The sequence below is a fragment of the Kalmanozyma brasiliensis genome, assembly GCF_000497045.1.
Source record: "Kalmanozyma brasiliensis GHG001 unplaced genomic scaffold PSEUBRA_SCAF21, whole genome shotgun sequence".
Classification (NCBI taxonomy): domain Eukaryota; kingdom Fungi; phylum Basidiomycota; class Ustilaginomycetes; order Ustilaginales; genus Kalmanozyma; species Kalmanozyma brasiliensis.
This window is the reverse complement of record NW_015961961.1, coordinates 544,847-561,794: the sequence shown is the minus strand read 5'-3', so window position 1 is coordinate 561,794 and position 16,948 is coordinate 544,847. Positions and strand designations below refer to the sequence as shown.

The following is a 16,948-nucleotide window of genomic DNA, read 5'->3' as shown; positions in this document are numbered from 1 at the left end:
AATTGACGCGCTGGCCAACTGACGTACTTGCGGTCTGACAGACTCAGAAATTGACGTGTTGACGGTCTGACAGACTGGAAAAATGCCCGCCTGACTGACGGCCTGACAGACTGAGAAAATGGCGGTCAGACGGACAGGCAACCAACCAACGGACAAACGCGCCAGATCTGCACGTTGGGCACAGCGCCAGTGTGCAAGTTGGATTTGTACGTTGGGCACTGGACCAGTCCTCCACATTTGACCGTCGCCCAGCCAATTTCCTGGCAATTTTGACGCGTCCATTGCCCATTGCCCGTTGCTCCTGCCAAAATCTGGTGTTTGACGTTGCTGCACTGGAGCAGTGTAAAATGGCGTGCCCATTGAACCGACGTGCAAACGGAGGGGTCCACCTTTTGGCAGGGAAAATTGCAACGTCAATGCCCATCGTGCGCCGCCAACGCCCCACGGCCTAGGGCTAGGGCTAACCTTGCCTGTCATTGCCTTTGGGTTTGCATGGGTTGAATCTGGTTTAGGGTTTACAAGGGGTCATCATTATGTTTTGGTGTTTGCACAAGTCAGTCAATTTGAATTGGGCTTTGTTGCATTGTTGTCACAAAAGAAAAAGTGGTGCACAGTCCAAGCTATCCCCGGATGGTAATACTGTAATTGCGTGCGATGGGTATGATATGAAGACGTTGGAACATTGCCAGGGGTCATGAAAGTATCGTGGCTCGTGGATACGTGGATTGAGAGGTCGTTGATTGTCATTCCGAGCATCACTCGTCGTGAACGCCAGGTTCGACGTCGCGCATGAGTAGTTCGATCTCCCAGCGAAGCCTGCTGCACCACAGATCGAGCGGATGATCGCTCTTGTCCTCGCCAAATGGATCCTCGATCTCGCTGCTGATGCCCTCGAGTCCGATGAGCATCATGCTGAATACGGTGACGAAGGGCACCATTTTCCAGCCAAGTTCACCGACGAGCGCGAGAGGCAAAGTGGCGAGATAGACGAATGAGGATTGTTTGAGGTGGATGGCGTAGATGAGCGGCGTAGGGGTGGTAGAGATGCGTTGCATAGATGCGGCAAGGGTGGACAGATTGACGAGCTGTGTGTTGAGGAGGGAAAAGCCGGCGGGACCAAGGTCGTCGATGAGACCAGCGCGACGGGTGGACGCTAGGTAGCTGTGAAGTTCGGCGATGATGCGCAGCGGTAGGGAGATGCTGCGGTCGCTTGCGCCGACAAGCGGGTCGCCGGTGGCGAGAAGCAAAGGCGACGACTCTGAAGGTGGGCTAGAACCAGTCGCTTGCTCGAGGTCGTCGCTGGTCGTACCACTGTGCTTGGCAAATTCCTGATTTATTTCGATAGCGTCGGCTCGAAGCCACTCGCAAGGCAGTACACCTTTGAGATCGGCCCACGCCGTGCCTTTTTCGGCTCTGAGATCGTGTTTGACCGCAACCATAAACGCGGACAAGAGCCTGAGCGCGCGCCTCTTCCTGTCCAGGCGCCACTGTTTCTTATCCGCATCCTTATCCGCCTCAACGTTGATCCAGATGAGCGTGGCGAGACTGCGCGTGGTGGTGCTTGCATCCTGCCAGAGCTTTCTTCCTTCGTACCAACGATCGTAGCTGGTGCTGTTGCGAAAGACGAGAAGCAGACCAACGACGACGGAAAGCGAGCTGGTGATCGAGTACGAGGTGGTCCATTTCCGCTCCCAGACCAGGTCGGCCAAAGCGATCAGAGTTGCGTAGAGGGTGAGGAACAGCACGGAAGGGAAGATACGAGGCAAGACGGATCCAGAGAGGCGGAAGCAATCGCGGACGAACGACATGCGTGAGAGTCGCGGCTTGCGGTGCTCGATTTCTTTTTGAGCGGTGTAGAGGTTGAATGCTGCCGAAGCAAAAGACGACGAGGTGGCCATGGTCGGGTGTTGGTCTGACATGTCGGTTGATCGCTAGCTGAGCCGTTCGTGGACGTCCACAAGATGGCGACAACGATATGCAGATGGTATGAAGAAGGGACGTTTGCAAAGAGCCGAATGAATACGTGCATGCGTGCGTGTTGAAAGCTCGTTCTGGGAACCGTGCATGCTTCGAGTCGAGACCAACACTCGCTTGCTGGCACCTTTTTCCAATTTCGGTTTCGAGGCCGAGTGAGGCGCGTGTCGAGGGTGCGCCGAGCGAGCGTCTCGCGTAAATGGGTCGAATTGCGAAGTGACTACAATGGACCCCAAAGCTTGAAGGTGCGTCCCCATTCGCCGCTGACGAGCATCTCGCCGTCCGAGCTGATGTCGACGCTCATGACTCTGCCACCGTCGCCGCTAAGGGTCCGAAGGAGCTGCCAGTCGTCTGCTGACCAGATGCGGACCATGCCATCGTAACCGGATGTGGCAAGGTAGAGGCCGTTGCGACCGATCTCGTCTTCTGCGCTGCCTTCGAGGGAATAGGGTGACGTGCGATGCGATATAGAGCGGAAGAAGCGAACGTCCGAGACGGATGACTTGTGTGCTGGAATGGTGTAGATGGATTTGAGCGCGCGCATGTCCCAAATGCGGACGGTGTCGTCTCCGCTAGCCGTGGCGAGCTGATATCCGTTGGGTGCAAAGTCGATGGAGAGAATCTCTTTGGCGTGCCCGTCGAGCACCATGGCTGTCCTGCCCGTGCGCATGTCCCACACCCTTCCAATGGCGTCCAAACCACCGCTGGCAACGAGCGCGCCATCGTCTTGGAATTCGACCGAGTAGACTTCCTTGCTGTGGCCTTCCTGGACAGTGAGACAGTCTGAGGTGGAGACGTCCCAGAGTCGCCATGTGCCATCGAAGGAGGCACTGGCCACATAGTCTCCGGAAGGGTGGAAAGCGGTCCTTGCGACACGAGCTTCATGTCCTTGTAGAGTGGCAAGAGGTCGATCGCTTTCGAGACTCCAGAGGCAAACGGAAGCGTCACCGGCACCTGAGACGAGGTTGACGGCGGAAGCATCTTGGGTCAAGGTGGCGCGCGGATGCCATGCTAGCCCACCTACTTTGTCGGTGTGCCCACGAAAGGTGAGCTTGTGGTTGGCACTGGGGACCTGCCATAATTTGATGCTGCCGGACCAGCTTGCTGTTGCGAGAAGTTGCGAGTTGGGAGCGAAACGGGTCATGGATACAGGACGATCGTCCCCAATCTGAGAGCCAAGATTGGTGTAACTTTTGATGGGCTCGTACATTTTGCTGCGCTCTTTGACGATTGAGGTGAGCGGAATGGTGGCGTCTCTGCGTTGACGTGCAAGCCTACGTTTGGAGCGCTGCAAGGAAAAGCAGGCGACTTTGCGGCGTGCTTCGAGGAGCGCAGGTGATCCCTCGGTGTAGAACTCTTCATCCTCGTCGTCATCGCTGTCTCCGTCGCTCGGTTGCGAGGCGTGCGATTGCGGCTCTGATGCTCCAGGAGTGAGCGTGTCCGGCTGCTGTTGCAATTGTCGGGCAAGGACTTGGCGAAGACGCTCGCGACGATCCATTTCGCGCTCTCCAAAACATGTCACCGGTTCGCCGAGCTGGCGCAGACGTAGCCTCACTTTTGGATCTGAGGTGGGGATGGCAAGATTGCGAGCCACTTTGCGTGCATCGATCTGAGCGGACAAGGCGGCGTCGTTGGCAGAGTATCCGTTGGAGCGTGAGGAGAGCAGATCCTCGATGGTGACACCCGAAGTGGACGCGATCGGTTGATCGACATCCATGCCGTCTCCATTGATGGCAGTGGATGCCGCCATGCTGAAAGCTGGCTGAGTCGAGCGATGGAGTCGATGTGAAAGTGACGAGAGGGACCGACGGCTGCTCTCACTGAATGGAGTTACCCTCGTCCATCACACGAGGATGTGAGCTTTCCTCAGCTTGAATTCGGCGCAGGTGTCGAGCCACGCCGAATTCCGAGAATGAAAGTCTTCTTCTCGAAATCACCACACGCGGCGACTGGGCCGAAACACGCCGAGTAGACCAACACAGACACGCGCTTTGCTGCTGCTGATCCTGCACATGCGATTTTAGGTGGATCACGTCACACATGCCGACTGGCACTGCCACATCGGACGAGAGCCGACACCGTGTGAAATGCAACGCGTGATGTACCGAAGAGCGAGTGAAGCCGTCGGAAGTGACAAGGGAGGAGGTGACAAAGGGAGTGAGCCTTGGAAATGGTGATTTGCAAGTGTGGAAGAACGGAGAGCGTTGTTTCTGGAAATTGGCCGTGCGAGCGGGTCGCCAACGGGAAACTTGCACGGGCTCAAATGACTGATTTGCAGCAGCTGCTTCTTCGCTTCTTTGCTTTGTGCTTCCACTCCACCATCCCGACGTTCGCCCTCCCGAGCCATCATGGACGCATCAAGAGCACAGAAGGTGCGCTCTCGTCGCAACGATGCCGGCGCAAAGGTTACCGCCGCGGGCGTGTCGCAGTCCGATCTCTCGTACGATGACGACAACGACAAACATCGAACACGATCCCATCTGAGCGCCGTCTCGCCTCAGGTGCACTCGCATCCTGCCGACTTGCCCATCACGCTCGCCCTCTTCGTCCTCGCCGCTGCTCTTCGCTTTTACAAGATCTCGTTCCCAGACCAGGTCGTTTTCGACGAGGTTCACTTCGGCAAGTTTGCCGCCTACTACCTTCGACGCGAGTACTACTTCGATGTTCACCCCCCACTCGCAAAGCTCATCAATGCAGCCGCTGGCTACCTCGCTGGGTTCGACGGCCATTTCGAGTTCGATCAGATTGGCGATAAGTACCTCGAGAACAACGTTCCTTACGTTCGTATGCGCGCCGTGCCCGCCATCATTGGCAGCTTGCAAGTGCCCCTCATCTACGCCATCATGCGACAGAGTGGGTATGCTCCCGTCATTGGCGTGTTTAGCGCCGCTCTCTTGCTCTTCGACAACGCGCACGTCGCACAGGATCGCCTCATCCTCCTCGACGCCTCGCTCATCCTCTTCATGATGCTCAGTCTCTACTCGTACATTCGCTTCTACAAGCTTCGATACAACGAGTTTACCGCCAAATGGTGGTTCTGGCTCGTCGCTACCGGCGTCAACCTCGCTCTCACCATGAGCTGCAAAATGGTCGGCCTCTTCACCTTCATGACCATCGGCTCGGCTGTCGCCTGGGATCTGTGGAAGCTGCTCGACATTCGAAGAGGCATCGAGATGGACCACGTCGCTCGTCATTTCTTCGCCCGCTTCTTTGCCCTCATCATCCTCCCTTTTGGTGTCTATCTCTTCTGGTTCTGGGTCCATTTTGCCATCCTCATCAAGAGCGGCCCCGGCGATGCCTTCATGAGCTCCCAGTTCCAGCAGACGCTTCAGGGTAACGACATGCTCAGCAGCGCTCGCGACATTCAGTACTTCGACAAAATTACCCTCGTCCACAAGAACACCAAGGCCTTCCTTCACTCCCACACAGAACGATATCCGCTCAAATATGACGACGGTCGCATCTCGAGCCAAGGTCAACAGGTCACCGGCTATCCTCACAACGATACCAACAACGTCTGGCAGATCATTCCGACCAAGTCCATTCCCGAAGACGACGTCGACGGTCGCCTCGTTCAGAACAAGGATACCGTTCGACTGCTCCACATCAACACCGACACCTTCCTCCTCACCCACGATGTAGCATCGCCCCTCATGGCCACCAACGAGGAGTTCACCACTACGCCGGCAAACGACACCTCGCGCTACGACGACACGCTCTTCGAGCTCTTCCTGGACGATACGGACAACCCTAAGAGGGTCCTCCAAAGCAAAGCATCGTGGTTCCGACTCGTCCACAAAAACACCCGCGTCTGTCTATGGACTCACACCGAAGCGCTTCCCGATTGGGCCTTCAACCAGCAAGAGGTCAATGGCAACAAGAACGCCATGGACAAGACCTGTCTGTGGTACGTCAACGATCTCACCCCGAGCCCTGACAGCCCCGACTACGAAGAACGACTCGAGCCGCTCCCGCCTCGCGAACTGGTCAAGATGAACTTCTTCAAGAAGTGGCTCGAGCTGCAGTTGCAGATGCTCAACCAGAATGCCGGCTTGACGCAGAGCCACCCGTACGCCACCGGACCCATCAACTGGCCTTTCTTGCTCCAGGGCATCTCCTTCTGGACGCTGGACAAGGGTCAGCATCAGATCTACATGATCGGCAACCTCGTGTCGTGGTGGGGCACCATCCTCAGCATCTCGATCTTTGTCGGTGTGGTCGGCGCTGACCTGCTCGCACGTCGACGTGGAATCTACCCGATCCCAAGCGCCGTCAGGAACAGGCTGCACAACTCGACCGGCTTTTTCGTCGTGGCTTGGGCGTGCCACTACCTCCCCTTCTTCCTCATGTCGCGCCAGCTCTTCATCCACCACTACCTGCCAGCGCACGTCTGTGCTTGCTTGGCCGCCGGAGGCGTGCTCAACTTTGTCACGAGCGAGACCATCCAGTTCCCCATCTCACAGCCTGGTCCGCTCCTCTCTGTTAAAGACTACAGGCCGAGGATGGATAATATCGTGCCCAGGCCAGCGAGGGCCGCCATGGGTGTCATCATGGCCGCCCTCATTCTCACTTTCTGGTGGTTGACGCCGCTCACCTACGGCACACCCGGTCTGACCACCGCCGAAGTCCACGCCAGGAGGTTGCTCCCCTCGTGGACGCTCCACTTTGCAAAGTAGTCCGCACTATCGGACCGACACAAGCAGCCTCTAACATACAGCCTCTAACATGTACCAATCTGCAGCTTCAAAGGGAACAAAGACAATGAAATTGCAGGAAGTAGGCTACTCGAGCCTCTCGTCGCCGTCTCCCTCGCGGATGGTGGTAAAGTTGAGCGTCTCGACGTTTCCCCTGCCCTTGATCTCGGCTTCAATCAGCTCGTTGATCGTCTTGAGCGCCCCTGGATCGATGAAAGCGATGAGCTCCCACTCGTCGGACCAATCCTCGTCTTCAACTTTGTCGGTGAGTGGTAGGATTTTGTCCTTGATCTTCTTGCCGTCCTTGTTGGGCATGGTGATGCGGACACGCATGCGCGCACGCTCGATTGGCATCGTCTTCTTCTCCTGTAGCAGTCGAATGACGTCGAGGGCCTAAATAGTCGAAGCAAAATTGAGGCAAGAGTGAGTCAAATGATCGAGGTGGTCGGTTGTAGTCTCGCAACTTACCTGTTGTTTTGCGCTTCTCCCTGTCTTGACGGAATAGTGGACATCGTGCATCGCCTTTTCGATCATTCCCACGGTATATGGCCTCTGGCTGCCTGGATCGACGCACTTCTCGGCCACCTGTGTCGCAATATCCTTCCACGTATTGGACAGCTCGTGCTGCCTCTCCTTTTCGCCCACTTGCAACTCGCCCTTCTTCAGAATCTCTTGCAGGATCTTGGGGATCTCTGTCGTACCAAATGCCTTTTGCAGGTCATCTGATGGCGCGACTTGCCCTTTGGACACGTTGACGAAGACATTCTCGATCTGCACCACTTCGTCCAAGTCGGTTTCGACGCCGGTTCGCCATTCGCGCACCTTGTTCTTGTAGCATGCGATCTCGAATCGTTTGCCGCCTTTGCGTAGGCGAACGATCGAAACGTTGGTGAGTTTGATCTGGTTGGCGGGCTGAAACACCGGCATCTTTGCGTTTGTGGTATGAGAGGCAAGGGCTAGTGTTGGTGCTAAGGGTCGAAGCAACGAAGCATGGAGGAAAGCTCAGCTTTTGGGTTGGGCTGCAGCCAGAAGGCTTTGACTTCCATATTCGAGAGTGGAGGTCGATGATGTGTTAAGGCTTAGTCATTCGTCCAGCCTCTGTCCCCCCTCGCGCTGCAACCACTTTGGGCCTTGGACCCTATCTGCACGTCAACGAGCCGCTCACTTTGCCCATCCTATCTCAGCACACCTTGTCCACCAGCATGGGCGCCGAAGCTAAGGAGCATCTGCTCCAAGACCTCGAGTCGGGGACTGCATCACCCTCGCGCGCTCCCGTCTTCTGCCTACCACCTTTCACGCTACTTCGACGCAAGAAGCTTTTGGTCTTGCTCCTGCTCGTGCCTACCGTCTACTTCCTGCTCATCTACAATGGCAATGCTCCTTCTCCATTAGCGTCCAAAGCAGGTGCGCATGTGCTCGATACGCTCCAGCAAGCCGCACCGGCCATCAACGAGCTAGCCGGCAAGCTGCCCATTGTGGGACACACCGACGACGCGCACCTCGACAGCGAAGGACATCTACACAATGCTTTGCTCGATACCATGCACGTCGAAGGTACCGCCGAGCTCAGTAAGCTCAAGAACCAGCTTGAACATGATACCTCAACAAAGGCATCGACTACATCGAAGAATGCTGATCTGGCAGCCCAAGTCAGCGAGTTGACCAAGTTCGACGCCAAGGACGAAAGCGTGATGCTTCTGCTGCTTGCGTTGCACATCAAGGGATATCAAGTTGACGACGACTGGCAGCAAGTTTACTTTGATCGTACACCGTTGCAGAAAGGCATCCTGTCGCTGAACACGGGGCCGTCCAACAAGTTCACCCAGCTGCTCGCTCAGGTCGGGCTGCCTCGCCCCAAAGAAGCGGCCAACTCGACGGCGGTATCTTCCTCGCAATTCTCGATCTTGGAGGATGCACACCAGCTCTACAGCCTCTCGCGCCAGGACTGGGTGAGCAAGGTGCGTCCATCGCTCGGGCTGACCGTCTTCAGCAAAAGCTACTGCCCTTATTCGAAGAAGGCAAAGGCGCTCCTCCACTCGCTTAACGCCACGTTTACCGTGTATGAAGTGGACCAACGGCCGGACGCTCACCAGCTGCAGCCGCTGCTGGCAAAGTTGACGGGCCACCGCACCTTCCCCACCATCTTGGTCCGAGATCGATTGCTGGGTGGCAGCGATGACCTGCAGGACCTTCAATCGCTCCATGCGCTCAAAAGCATCCTCGAGTCGATAGGCTCGCTATGATCTCTGTCTTGCTGGAAGGCTCTTTTACCTGGAACGTTGCTCTGCCTTATCTTGCATAGATACCCGTCTCTTTCGTTGAGTTCGCTCAATTGGCCGACTCCGCGTGCTACGTCTGAGAGTGCGGCAATGGAATTGAGCTCGAGAGCGAAAGCGTTCGTCAAGAAAAGGCACGCAAGAATTGAGGCCACAAAAAGCTACAGAAATGCAAAAGTGTTGATCATCTCCTTCCTTCTTCTCCACCAGCGCCAACTCGTCAACACCTCGCCTCTGCGTAACGCGATCACAGCCATGAGCTCCCCCGAAGCGGGTTCCAGCAAAGCGCCGGCGCAAACATCCCCGCCACCATTACTGTTCAAGAAACGCGGCAAGGCCAACAACGCTTCACGCATCTTCAGCACCGCCATCGATGACCCGTCACCGAGCACGACAGACAATACGACGACTACGCAGACCGATGCAACACATACGGAAAAGGACGAAGTCTCCGTTCAGGATTTGATCGCTCTTCGTTCGCTTACACGCAAACCGACGGGGACCGAGCTGGAACGGCTCAACAACGGAGAGCGGAGGAAGAAGTCACGACAGAAGGACAAGAGCGCCGCGCAGCTGGAGGAGGAAAGATGGGGGCAGCAGATGAAGAACGGTGGTCTCATGGCAGGTGCGAGCTCGAGTACGGCTGCAGCGAATGACAACGATGAGAGTGACGAGGACGATGCGTCCAAGCCGCGACGTCTTGTGCGCAAAAACAACTTTCAGGGCGAGACCGGTACCGTCGACGTGGATAAACACATGATGGCCTACATCGAGCAAGAGATGAACAAGCGCACTGGTCATGCTTCCCTCGACTCATCTTCCGCTGCAGTGCAAAAGGCGATCCATGACCCGCAAGATCAGCTCTACGCCGTTGCCGAAAAGTACCGCCAACTTCAACGTTCCATCAAGCCGGAACAATCGCAAGAGGAGCGCGAAGGCAACGTCGCCCTCTCGGCTGCCATGCTGAGCTCCATCCCCGAAGTAGACTTGGGCATAGATACGAGGATGAAGAACATCGAGGACACCGAGCGAGCTAAGCGTCTGCTGCAAGAGAAGAACAAGAGCGGGGGAGCCGGACGAGTCTCGGCGGCGGATCAGGCGTATGCTAACGCGAGGTTCCAGCAGCAAAGACAGGCCACAGACAAGTCGGACTTTCCTACAGCACGCGAGAGTCAGGGCAGGGAAGAAAGGAAGCAGACGGCCACCGACCATCTCGTCTTGGACCGCTTCAAGAAACGACAGCGCAACTTTCGGTAGCATAGGAAGATCGTTGAGCGGCCCTTCTCTGTCAGCATCTCCCTTCATCATCAGCATCTTGCATGTGCAATACCCATGTTGCAGCACGGCAGACCGCCGGTCATTTAGATGGAGCGGTAAAGGCAAATTGGTGTCAGAATCACGTCAAGGCTGGTGAGACTGGAGGAAGGCGGACTAGGAGTGAACAGGGTCGGTACTGAGGAACAGAGGCGGTTCGCTGTTGAAGCGATCGAGACGAATAGGATTCATTCCAAGCCGCACAAGTCAGCTCGTACACCAACAAACAGAGCCTAGGCTTCTAGAAACAGCATGTGGTCTCTGGATCTTACTCCTTTCGGCTCTCTAAGCGAAGCGTGCTTGGCTGGGCTTGAACCCTGACTTTCGACTCTTCGCACCTTCAGCAAAATCTCGAAACCGTGCGCGAATGCTGCTCCGTCGGTTGGATTGCTTTGCCTATGGCTCGGCGAGCTGTGCTCCGCGCACTCTGCGCTGAGCTCCTCCCTGCACTAGTCTCTTCGTTTGTCGTATGTTGCCACAGATTAGCAAGAAGCCTACAACAGCTGAAACGCTTCCGCGCTCCGCACACCAAGAGGCAACCGTACACTCGCGCCGAAGAGTCGGATCGCGAGCCACCAGGTTTCGTAGGTGGGATCATCGCGTGTGGAACGTGGAATGCGTAGCTCGAGTCGTGGCTTCGGGAATGTGCAGAGACTTGGGTCTCTTGCGACAAATTCAACAGGTCGGGTGGGGCCGAGCATGCAGACGAGACATTCGAGGCTCGAGTTCTTGCAATGCCACGTCACTCCTGGCCTCTTGACTCGAGGACGACGCGCAAAAGCAGCTCTCATGGTCAACCTGAGCAGACTCGCACTTCAGTTTGCCCACATATCCGCTGCATCGTCAGCTACGTGCTCACAGCCCCCACTGCGCTCTCCTAGCACAATCACTGAGCTGCAGAAGCCCCGCTCCACACTCGCGGGCTGAAGTAGCTCGCTTTGAACTTCAAATCACGAGAAAGCATGGGCGTTCTCAGCGAGAGTCTCGCGCGCGAGGACTGGCGTTTCATCGAAGGGCTGGATGATCGACATCCAGACCGTGCCATATCGTACGAGCTCGCAGCAGAGGGTCTCCTCGTCAGAATGTGGTCCATCGACAACGTCAACACCGATACCTACGGTCCATTTGCCATCGATCCACAGCAGCGGACACGAGTCGAGGACTACATCAATCGATTGAACAACACCCCTTGTCCACTGGGTGAGGGCTGTCCTAGCAAAGGCATACCTCAAGAGAGCCTGTCAGCCCAAGACTGGGACGCTTTGAACAGGGCAGTGCACCGAAACGCAGAGACGACGTACGCCGTCACAGCGGATGGTCTCGTTGTGATAGAGCACAACAGCGAAGAGGACGGAGTCGACGTGACTCATGGACCTTTCGCCGTCCAGCCTCAATACCAGCAGCAAGTTGAAGACTACGTTCGCGCCAGGAACGCTTAGCCCACAACGATCGTTTGCCTGAAAGCATCTCTTCCTGCCGCTGTGACCCCTCCCAGGCTGATTAGACTGCAATTCAAGTCTGTCTCGGCAGCTTCAGACCAGGCTTCGTGAGGCCTGATAAGTCGTGTCTGTTGAGCCAAAATGCAGAGACACGGCGAAGGGCGCCTCGATTAGGACATGCTCCAAATGCAGGTTGCCCAACGAAGAAGTATGAACAGCACATCGAACGATGGTCCGCGGTCGTTGGACGCGGAGTAGCTCCTGCAGGGTCCAGTCTTGCCTTCGCAGCGACAACCGCAATGAGCAGCGTGCAGGGTCCACTTAGACTGAAAGCTCTGTGGCTTCGAAATTGACCGGCATCCGACCGATTGAGTTTTGTAGCCGAAAGAAAAGGGTCACGGTCCTTCTTCTTGCCTTCCATCAGTCGAGGTCACATTCGCTTCTATAAGCCATCATGTCGAACGATCACCAAGAGGACAGCGAGCTCCCACCAGCCGGCAATCCCGCTGAAACTTCGAACAAGGACGTACCGCCTGCCATTGCGACGTTCGTCGATAACTTCTACAAGATCTCAGACACACCCGACGTTCACGAGCAGTACGCAGACGACTTCTTTATTCACGACGAGAATCGACTGAGCTTTCAGATTGGACCGATGCAGCCGACGAACAAGCGCGAAGGCATCGTCGCATGGAGGCAGAAGGGCTGGGAAGGCGTCACGCGACGCAAGCACACCGTCAACGGCGTCTTCATCAGCCCCAAGTGGGAAAACGAGATCATGCTCGACGGCAAGGTCGAGATGGACAAGAATGGCGCGACCGTCAAGTTCAACTGGGCCGGGCGAATGGTGTTCGATCAAGAGAGTCTGGCCGACGGCGCCCCCAAGATTGAGACGTACAAGGTCTGGCTGGTAAGTGACCCTTGATCGAATATCAACGCCGAAGACACCGAGGACGCCAAGGATGCGCTGGCTCTGCAACGCCATCGACTTCGTACACAGACAAAGATATCGGCATGATCGCTGACATCGCTCGCGCCTCGAATGTGTCTCTTTTGGATCATCTCGCAGAGTCAGGACTAATCGCCCCTCGACGCCGACCCCAAGGCTATGCCTGAAGCAGCAGGTGGCAAGACGAGCCGCCTTTGACGCCAGGTAATGAATGTTGGAAGACGACACTGGCCTCGAATCGAAACTCGCACGTTCCCAGTCCTCACACTTCCTACGCCAAAACATCGACAACATGCTTTCTCGACTCTATGAATCTGGCTTGTGGACTCTCGCGACTCTGAAGCAGAATCTGCAAGGCGGACATCATCCAGAAACGTCTGTACGCTGTGATCCTGCATGTGTCCAAGAAACACTGCTTTCATGCCACTCTACAAAAATATGGCAATTGCGCCAGATCGCGACCGGAACGCACACTCGGTCCCTTGATGGGTTGTTCGGACGGCAGATTGTGAAAGGAGTGCAATGCAAAATGCGAAACATGAGAGAAAGGTGATCCGATGCATTACCGACCTCCGTGCTGGTTTCCACCCCCGCCATAGTAAGGACGGTGAAGCTGATGCGGGTATGATTGGCTCTGCTGCTGTTGCTGATGATGATGTTGGGCGCCGTTGCCAGACATTGCTCGAGGCGGACTTTGACCGAGACCTTGCTCGCCGTAGGGATTGCCGTAGGAACCGTTCGGTTGCGGACCGGCCGTCGGGTAGTTGGGATATCCGCTGTGGTAGGCATGTGACTGACTCGGGGATGGCAGCGGGGGCAGCGACGGCGGTAGTTGCGATGGCATCATCGGGTGAGCTGAGGCGTATTGAAGAGGAGGCAAGACATCACCACTACGCTTTCTTTGCAAGCTTGGCCAAGCATCTTGCGACGTCGGCAGAGGCGGTGGCTGCGTGTGATGACCCCATTGTGACGTTGCGTGGCCGTTGCTGATACTCGGCAACGACATGTTCGCAGTGGCAAGAGCGGAGGCCCCGTTGTCGACCGGGTCGAACCATGGTACGTTGTTGGTCCAATCTGTGGTCGATGCCGGACCGAAAAGGTCAAATAGCGGCAGGTCGAATATGCCTGTAGTAGCACTCGCATTTGATTGCTGCGTTGAGCCCGGCATGAAGGTGGTCTGAAAGCCTTGGGAGAAAGACTGAGCCTGACTGAGACTCCCTTCGCTAGTGTTGCTTTGGCCAAAGACGGTGCTGCTGTGCATTGCGTCCATCGACGACTGGATCGGGGCCGCATCCTGACGCTTGGTTGCTTGAAACTGGCGAGAGCGGTCGCCATTCTGATGCAGATCCTTGGCCGCACCTGACGAGCTGACAGCAGCGTGCTGCTGATGTGAGTCTTGAGATGTCGCTGCTGCTGGCGTCGTGCCCAAAATGGAGCGATAGTGCAAAGGAACGATGCGTTGCAAAGATGTGCCCAATTTCCACTTTTGCATCACCTGCACCATCTCCTCGATGAAGAGCACGCCAATCTGCGATATGCTCCTTCCTGGTGCGGCATCTTGCTTGTCGTCTGGGGGATCGAGGGGCAGGCTGGGTAAGCGGCGGGAAGGAGGCGGCATGCTGCTCCTCTTGGGTCGGATGGGCGGCAGGTATTCGTTGTGGTCACACTCGTCGAGCCGGTGCATGGTATTGATCATCATGACAAGATGCATGTCGGCGGTGACGGGCAGAAAGTCAAAGCCATGCAGCGAGCACGCGGTCTTTTCCAGAAAAGTCTTGCAGCCGTCGGTGGCGAAGGCGGTGGTGAGCAGCAGCGGCGCGCCTGTTGCCTCGATCCAAAGAGAGCCACGCTGCTTTCTGGAACGACTGCCGGTTCTCGTGACAATGTCGGGTTGCGAATAGCCGAGACCTCGATCAAACAGATGGAAAGCGCTGAGCACGCCGTACGTGTCAACGTCTCTTCGCTCGGAGATAATGCTCGAGTGGTCTCGGAAGCTGTCGTCGCATCGGAGAGCTTCGACCATCTCGTTGGCAGAGAAGCCCAGATTGAGTTCACCGGTCATGAAAGCGCAGATACCCAAGCATGGCAAGAGTTCCTGGAGCGAGTACGACTCTATGGTAGCCCAGTCCTCGAGCAAGAGGGCGGGACGGACGCTTGCAAACGGACTGAAAGCTTGGGCTTTGGACGACTGCCAAAACATTTGCTTCTGCGATGAGGCTGTGAGCAGATCGAGGATCCGTTGACGTGTCTCGGCAGAGGTCGGGATGAGGGCAGTCGGACTGTCTGGCTGAGACTTTGGTGCTGCGGCGAGGATGCGATACATGTCTGCGATGGTGTCTTGAAAGCGCGCCATGGCCTGCAGGCGGAAAGCGAGACCCGTGCGACCAGCGGAACGGAGGACGCTGTCTTCGTCGAGGCCCGGAAAGCGCTTCTCGGTGGACAAGAAGGGATCGCGGTGCTTTTGCTCGATCTTGCGACCATCATTGTCGATAGCGACCAGGACTGCTGCCTTGCCTACAACATCGTTGAGCTCGATGGGTCGCACGGTGGAGTTGACGAAAGAGAAATGACCTTCCCACAGCCTGAGAGAGATCCAGATAGAGGCACCGGCCATGTGTTTGTGGAGCAAGTCGCGACGCTGTTGCGCTCCCTTAATATCGGTGGGGATCGGACGATTGCAAACGTCGATGACGCTGTCAATAGCCTTGTCCAGATCGAGACCCCTTGCGATGGTGAGGGCGGCAGCGAGCAGCGACTCGCCGAGCAGACCGTTGCCTCTCTCGGCCTGCGCAGAGCCGGCGACGCTTGTACCAACCAAAGAGGGCTCGTGCGCCAGCAGAAGCTCGAGTGCCTGAACCGTGTACATGTCCCTGGGCGTAGAGAGCAGGATCTGCGTGCCGAGCTGATCGACCAGCGTGGAGAGCTTTGTGGGAAGAGAGTCGGTGAGTGGCATAGCATGACGGCACGCCACGAGGCACATGGAGCTGAGAAGGAGCGCGGTCGAGACGGTGGGCCGCTTGCGATGCTCTGCGTAGATCTGGTCGAGGTCCGGTAGATGCGGATGCCAGAGCAAATAAGGGCGGAGGAAGGGTCTGAGGTAGGTTAACGTCTGTCTGGGTATGAGGTCCAGAATGTCGAGCTCGGAGAGGGTACGATCGATGCGACCAAGCAGATACGTGGTGAAGCTGGGCTGCTGGGCTGCATAATCTATGAGAACAGAGAGGGGCCTCCACAGCGAGGTCCAGGTACGGCCAGGTGGTTGCGTCTTCTTGGAGTCAAAGGTCGAAGAAGTGGCGGTACTGGGAGAGGCTGCAGAAGCAGGTGTGAGGGGTTTGACGTGGCCAGGCGAGCGGGCGGCATGGTTGTTGGGCGAGGAAGCATACAAATGGGAGCGACCTGGTCCTCGTATCGACGCCGGAGATGCGGTCGAAGCAGGGGATGGAGCCTCGTTCGCGACTGGATTGAAGAACTGCACAGACGCGAGGGTGGAAGCGGCTTCTTTGGAGCTGCTTGCGTCGTTGGAGGAGGCGGCAGCGTGAGGCGAAGTCTCTTCGGCATTGTCGTAGGTGGAGCGATGATCCGAGAGACGAGCAGCAGCAGCAGCGAGCTGTTCGAGCGAGCCTGGACTACGAGGTGGAGATGAGGGTAGACGAGACGAGCTCGGCTCGGATTGGAGACGAGAGTCCGAGGGTGACTTTGGCCTGGACTGATCGGAGGAGACCTTGGGCCGACGTTTGCGATCGCCGTCCCAGACGACGCAGTCGAGCGAGAGGACCTTGCATCGATGACAAGCGAGCTCAGTGGTAAGCGGTGTCATGGATGACGGCGTTGTGAGACTCTCTTCTGGCAGCTCGCATCTGGCCTTCTTCTCGCGACACTTGAGACAGCTGCGTTTGGCGTATGCTCTGCGCCTGGCCGACTGCTTGACTGAGATCTTGTCGTGGGCGTTGCGCGAGTCTGGCGTGGATTCAGCAAGCTCATCGTGGCGATGGCTGTGCGGGATGCTCCTGTCCGCAGGCATGTTGGCGGAACGACGCACTGCTGCTTGCGATCGAATGCCGAGTGTGGATGTGTCGCGATGGATTCGCTGCTGATCGGCAGGCGGTCGCTGCTTGGCTTTTAGAGCGTCGTCATGGTTTTGATAGTGGATGAAGTGCGCGGCGATGGGGATGAAATGCAATTGCGCTGGCGGATGCTGAGTTTGTGATGGTGTGAGAGGTGTGATGAATGTGACGGTCGAGGAGGTGGTGAATGGATGAGTAACGATATTCAAGGGTGATCCAAGAATGCGGGTGGTGATTG

General features: G+C 56.6%; 9 protein-coding genes across 9 annotated transcripts; 5 read left to right on the top strand and 4 right to left on the bottom strand.

Moving 5' to 3' along the window:
• Positions 1-755: 755 nt before the first annotated feature.
• Positions 756-1,898, bottom strand: PSEUBRA_003464 (Bestrophin/UPF0187; the record flags this gene model as incomplete). The annotated part of the gene is made up of 1 exon (XM_016436538.1): positions 756-1,898. One exon carries the CDS (start codon positions 1,896-1,898, stop codon positions 756-758), a length of 1,143 nt encoding a protein of 380 aa, XP_016292274.1.
• Positions 1,899-2,194: 296 nt separating this feature from the next.
• Positions 2,195-3,724, bottom strand: PSEUBRA_003463 (WD40 repeat; the record flags this gene model as incomplete). The annotated part of the gene is made up of 1 exon (XM_016436535.1): positions 2,195-3,724. The coding sequence occupies one exon, from the start codon at positions 3,722-3,724 to the stop codon at positions 2,195-2,197; it is 1,530 nt and encodes a 509-aa protein (XP_016292273.1).
• Positions 3,725-4,322: 598 nt separating this feature from the next.
• On the top strand, positions 4,323-6,650 carry PSEUBRA_003462 (MIR motif; the record flags this gene model as incomplete). Its single annotated transcript, XM_016436548.1, has 1 exon — positions 4,323-6,650. One exon carries the CDS (start codon positions 4,323-4,325, stop codon positions 6,648-6,650), a length of 2,328 nt encoding a protein of 775 aa, XP_016292272.1.
• Positions 6,651-6,755: 105 nt separating this feature from the next.
• On the bottom strand, positions 6,756-7,595 carry PSEUBRA_003461 (Ribosome maturation protein SBDS, C-terminal; the record flags this gene model as incomplete). Its single annotated transcript, XM_016436530.1, has 2 exons — positions 6,756-7,061; positions 7,137-7,595. 2 exons carry the CDS (start codon positions 7,593-7,595, stop codon positions 6,756-6,758), a joined length of 765 nt encoding a protein of 254 aa, XP_016292271.1.
• Positions 7,596-7,870: 275 nt separating this feature from the next.
• PSEUBRA_003460 (Glutaredoxin) lies at positions 7,871-8,911 on the top strand (the record flags this gene model as incomplete). The annotated part of the gene is made up of 1 exon (XM_016436563.1): positions 7,871-8,911. One exon carries the CDS (start codon positions 7,871-7,873, stop codon positions 8,909-8,911), a length of 1,041 nt encoding a protein of 346 aa, XP_016292270.1.
• A 288-nt stretch (positions 8,912-9,199) lies between these two features.
• PSEUBRA_003459 (Hepatocellular carcinoma-associated antigen 59) lies at positions 9,200-10,201 on the top strand (the record flags this gene model as incomplete). Its single annotated transcript, XM_016436564.1, has 1 exon — positions 9,200-10,201. The coding sequence occupies one exon, from the start codon at positions 9,200-9,202 to the stop codon at positions 10,199-10,201; it is 1,002 nt and encodes a 333-aa protein (XP_016292269.1).
• A 1,019-nt stretch (positions 10,202-11,220) lies between these two features.
• On the top strand, positions 11,221-11,697 carry PSEUBRA_003458 (uncharacterized protein; the record flags this gene model as incomplete). The annotated part of the gene is made up of 1 exon (XM_016436543.1): positions 11,221-11,697. One exon carries the CDS (start codon positions 11,221-11,223, stop codon positions 11,695-11,697), a length of 477 nt encoding a protein of 158 aa, XP_016292268.1.
• Positions 11,698-12,151: 454 nt separating this feature from the next.
• PSEUBRA_003457 (uncharacterized protein) lies at positions 12,152-12,778 on the top strand (the record flags this gene model as incomplete). The annotated part of the gene is made up of 2 exons (XM_016436550.1): positions 12,152-12,607; positions 12,767-12,778. 2 exons carry the CDS (start codon positions 12,152-12,154, stop codon positions 12,776-12,778), a joined length of 468 nt encoding a protein of 155 aa, XP_016292267.1.
• Positions 12,779-13,208: 430 nt separating this feature from the next.
• On the bottom strand, positions 13,209-16,667 carry PSEUBRA_003456 (Zn(2)-C6 fungal-type DNA-binding domain protein; the record flags this gene model as incomplete). Its single annotated transcript, XM_059465050.1, has 1 exon — positions 13,209-16,667. The coding sequence occupies one exon, from the start codon at positions 16,665-16,667 to the stop codon at positions 13,209-13,211; it is 3,459 nt and encodes a 1,152-aa protein (XP_059320659.1).
• Positions 16,668-16,948: the final 281 nt, after the last annotated feature.